This window comes from Babylonia areolata, chromosome 9 (genome assembly GCF_041734735.1).
Source record: "Babylonia areolata isolate BAREFJ2019XMU chromosome 9, ASM4173473v1, whole genome shotgun sequence".
NCBI classification, from domain to species: Eukaryota; Metazoa; Mollusca; class Gastropoda; order Neogastropoda; family Buccinidae; genus Babylonia; species Babylonia areolata.
In genome coordinates, this window is record NC_134884.1 from 3,880,878 (window position 1) to 3,885,877 (window position 5,000).

At 46.8% G+C, this 5,000-nt stretch overlaps 2 protein-coding genes across 3 annotated transcripts in view; both read right to left on the reverse strand.

The window, feature by feature from the left end:
• The window catches only part of LOC143286014 (protein NDRG3-like), a 201,009-nt gene that overhangs the window by 132,414 nt on the left and 63,595 nt on the right, over nucleotides 1-5,000 (reverse strand). The gene's annotated exons all lie outside the window — the stretch shown is intronic.
• LOC143285687 (GDP-mannose 4,6 dehydratase-like) overlaps nucleotides 1-5,000 on the reverse strand; it is a 33,715-nt gene that overhangs the window by 16,293 nt on the left and 12,422 nt on the right. For both annotated transcript variants that reach the window (XM_076593087.1, XM_076593088.1), the window contains exon 2: nucleotides 4,779-4,823. In XM_076593087.1, coding sequence (XP_076449202.1) covers nucleotides 4,779-4,823 — 45 coding nt within the window. The remainder of the gene's footprint in view (nucleotides 1-4,778; nucleotides 4,824-5,000) is intronic.

Sequence of the window (5,000 nt, forward strand, 5' to 3'; positions counted from 1 at the left end):
ACACAAGCAAACACAAGACCATGTGTGCGAGCACATACTTATTTGATCATACTTGGGACATATAAGTAAAAAGTGAAGTTCTGGTCTCACAGTGTGGAGAGAGAGAGATTCCAGATTCCAGATTCAAAAAACTTTATTACTCAAGGATAAAGATTATAGGCATTGCCTAGTCTTCTAATCTGTCCTCGTGACAACAAAAACAGTAACGATAAGACACAACAATAATAACTATGGTAAATACTACCACTACCACTACCACTACTACTACCACTACTACTACTACTACTAATGTTAATCATAATACTAATCAACGGACCATCATCATCATAAAAATATAATGAAGGGAACACAGTCACACACTCACACCCACCCACCCACACACATACGCACACACTCGTCCCCAAACACACACACCCATATGCATACACATAGCTGCACATATACCCACATGCATGCATATATCTACATGTACATACAGATATGTATGCATATGCATACATAAACATAATTAGCTATCAAATCGTATTGTAGTACATTACAGATCATATTGTAGTACAATAGCAGATATTGAAAAAAAGAAAAGAAAAAATCAAGAAGTAAAGGGGTTATTAAGACTGTCAAATTAATCACCACACAGAATACAGGAAAGAGGCACGACTGAAATGAAAATGTATAAACAGAGCAGAGAAACATAGTTATATAACTGTACATATACAACAGTGATGAGAAATCTGACGCTGATGTGGCAGGCAATAACATCCAATCAATAGCGTGCATGTAATACATGGAAATCACAAAAAGGTTGAAAATAAGATGAAACACGTTAGTGTATGTAAAGGAATAGACAGCGCATACATTTCACAAAAAGGGCATGATGTTTTCAGGCCGGTTTTATTTGGTTTGGGGGTCTATTGTTTGTGGAGCAGAAGTTTTCCTACCCTTGATTTGAAGGACGATAATGAATCGCCTGTCTTGACGAACGTAGGAAGAGAGTTCCAAACAGATGGTCCAAACAATGCAAAGCTAGATTTGTACAAGTCAATGCGTACACGAGGCAGAATATAATTATCTGAATCGTAACGCTCTGTTGCCCTTTGAACAAATTCACTGAGGTACGGTGGTGACATGTGGTTGTGTACTTTGAACACGAGGACCATTTTATTGTATTCAAATTGCTTGTACAGTGGTAATATTTCCAGTTTTGTTAATTTCTCATCTGTTGATAGTGAGCGGTCGGGTAGAATAAGTTTAGCTGCTCGTCTATGTAATGAGCTAATTTTGTTTTTTTAGCTGGTTGTGACTGGCATTGCTCCAGACTGTAGATGCATATTTGATATGAGAAAGACAATGTGCCCCGAAGAATAATTTTCGGGTTGGAGCATCGACATAATGTCTAAGTTTATTGAGTAAGAGAGAGAGAGAGAGAGAGAGAGAGAGAGAGAGAGAGAGAGAGAGAGAGAGAGAGAGAGAGAGAGAGAGAGAGAGAGAGAGAGAGAGAGAGAGAGAGAGAGAGAGACAATGAGACGACAATTATTTCATGTGATAGCGCAAACTGCTCTCCGCAGGATGTATTCATAATTACACATTCGGAGACTTTTCCACGACTCCGTGTGTGTGTGTGTGTGTGTGTGTGTGTGTGTGTGTGTGTGTGTGTAGTGTAGTACGGTGCAGTGTAGTGTAGTGTAGTGTGGTGTAGTGTGTGTGTATGTGCGTGCGTGTGTGTGTGTGTGTGTGTGTGTGTGTGTGTGTGTGTGTGTGTGTGTGTGTGTGCGTGCGTGCGTGCGTGCGTGCGTGTGTGAGTGAGTGAGTGAGTGTGTGTGTGTGTGTGTGTGTGTGTGTGTGTGTGTGTGTGTGTGTAGGGGGGGTGTATGTGTATGCGTGTTTGTTTGGTTTTTGGTGTGTGTGTGTGTGTGTGTGTGTGTGTGTGTGTGTGTGTGTGTGTGTGTACGCGCGCCCGGTACATGCGTGTATCCGAGTCTGTGTATCTGTATCTGTGTGAGTGTTTCATCCTTCTTCCCCCAGCCTACTACTAGTGACCAGTGACCCGTGACTAGCAAATCTTGTGGTTTTTTTTTTTGTTGTTGTTGTTGTTGTCATTTAGCACGGCTTAAGTAGGTTAAGTAAAACTCCTCTGTATTCAAACACAACCACTCCTACTACTTTCCTTACTCACGCTACCCACAACTTCCCCGCTGAATAACCCTCTACTCTCCCTACGTCCCCTACGACCCACACCCTTTCAAAAACTTCTCTCCCCCGCCAACACCCCCCTCCACAACCTCCTGACCCCCTGTTCATCCCCTTATGATTCAGTCCTAACCCCCCCCCCCCACTACCCTGTCCCCCCTTCAGACATCCGTCCATCGTCTCTTCAACGTGCCTCTTACAGGTCAGTCACTATCAACCACACATCAACAACCACAGGTATAGTAAGTATAGTGCGAGTCGTTTGGTGAGACGGTAAAGAAAAGGAGAAGAGAGAGAGAGAGAGAGAGAGAGAGAGAGAGAGAGAGAGAGAGAGAGAGAGAGATAAAAGCAGGAAACGAAAGAAAAAAAAAAGAAAGAAAAGAAATGAGGACAAGGGAGGAAAGAGCAGCAGGGGTGAGGGGTGTGGGTGGTGTGGGTGGTGTGTGGTGTGTGTGTAGGCGGGTGAGGGATGTTGTGTGGGGTTGGTGGTGTGGATGGTGTGTGGGGATGATGTGGGGTGTGGGGGTGGTGGTGTGGATGGTGTGGAGGGTGTGTGTGTGTGTGTGGGGGGGGGGGGTGAGGGGTGGTGTGGGGTGTTGGGGTGGTGGTGTGGATGGCGTGGAGGGTGTGTGTGTGTGTGTGGGGTGGGGTGGGGTTGGTGGTGTGGAGGGTGTGTGTGTGGAGGGGGGGGGGGTAGGGGTAAGGATTAGTGTGGGGTTGGTGGTGTGGAGGGTGTGGGGGTGTTGAGGGGTGTGTGGGTGTGTGGGGTGGTGTGTGATGTGTGGTGTGTGGGTGTGTGGGGTGGTGTGGGGTGTGTGGATGTGTGGGGTGGAGTGGGATGGTGTGGAGGGTGTGGGGGGGATTGAGGGGTGGTGTGTGGTGTGTGGGGGTGTGTGGGGTGTGTGGGTGTGTGGGGTGGTGTGGAGTGTGTGTGTGTGGGAGGGGGTGAGGGGTGGGGTGGTGGTGGTGTGGAGGGGGGTGGGGTTGGTGAGGGGAGGGAAGAACGTTTGACTGTCTGTGGGATACATGGGAAACGGCAGGGGTGATGTGGGGTGATGATGGGTGTGGGGGCGGTGGGGGGGAGAAGAAGATAGACTAATTGTGTTGTACGTGTGTGTGGTGAGGGGTGGGATGGGAGGTGGTTGGGAGTGGGGGTGGGTTTTTTCTTTTTCCAAAAGACGGGGTGGGGGTGTGGGGGCGGGTGGGGGGGGAGGTGGGGTATTTGTGTAAAGGGGGAGATAAGTGCGGTAGGTAATACCGTGGATCGGTTTAAGAAAAAAATAAAGTGTTATATACTGTTGATGTTGGTCTTTCCAGTGACACTCTTCTTGGTCAGAGCGATGAAAACAAGCACGCACGCACACACAAACACACATACACACACGCACACACATACATAACACACACACACAAACACCCACATACACACACGCACACACACGCACGCACACACACACACAAAAACACAGAGGATAAACCACAAACAAACCACACAACAAACACACCATCATCACAAACACAACATCACCATAAACACACCATCATCACAAACACACAATCATCACAAACACACCAACACCTTAAACACAACAACACTACAAACATACCATCATCACAAACACACCATCATCACAAACACACCATCACCATAAACACACCATCACCACAAACACACCAACATCACAAACACGCCATCACCACAAACACACCATCACCACAAACACACCATCACGATAAACACACCATCATTACAAACACACCATCATCACAAACACAAACACTCCATAATCACAAACACGCCACCATCATAAACACACCATCATTACAAACACACCATCATCACAAACACAAACACACCATCACCATAAACACACCACAGCACAAACAAACCACAGAACAAACACACCAACACCACAAACACACCATCATAACAAAGACACCATCATCACAAACACACCAACACTACAAACACACCAACACTACAAACACACCAACACAAAACACCGTAAACACAATAACACCACAAACACACCAACACAAGCACCATAAACACAATAACACCACAAACACACAAACACAACAAACACACCAACACAACAAACACACCAACACCACAAACATACACCAACACAAACACCATAAACACACCAACACCACAAACACACCAACACAACAAACACCAACACGACAAACAAAAAACACCACAAACACACCAACACAAACACCATAAACACAATAACACCACAAACACACCAACACAAACACCATAAACACACCAACACCACAAACACACCAACACAACAAACACACCAACACAACAAACACACCAACACCACAAACACACCAACACGACAAACACAAAACACCATAAACACACCAACACCAGAAACACACCAACACAAAACACCAGAAACACACCAACACGACAAACACAGCACCAGCACAACATAACACAGGACCAGCACAACATAACACAGCACCAGCACAACATAACACAGCACCAGCACCAGCAAGCACATAGACCACCCAGACACCGGAACCAGTCCCCCCCCCCCCTGACCCCCCCCCCCCCCCCCTCAACAGTCACTGACCTCATAGTTCTTGGACAGCAGCAGCTCTGCCAGGTAGGACCCGTCCTGCAACACACGACTCCTGTCAGTGGTGGTGGTGGTGGTGGTGGTGGTGGTGGTGGTGATTTGGTAGTGGTAGTGGTAGTGGTGGTGGTGATGATGATGGTGGTGATTTGGTAGTGGTGGTGGTGGTGGTGGTGGTGGTGGTGGTGGTGATTTGGTAGTGGTGGTGGTGGTGGTGGT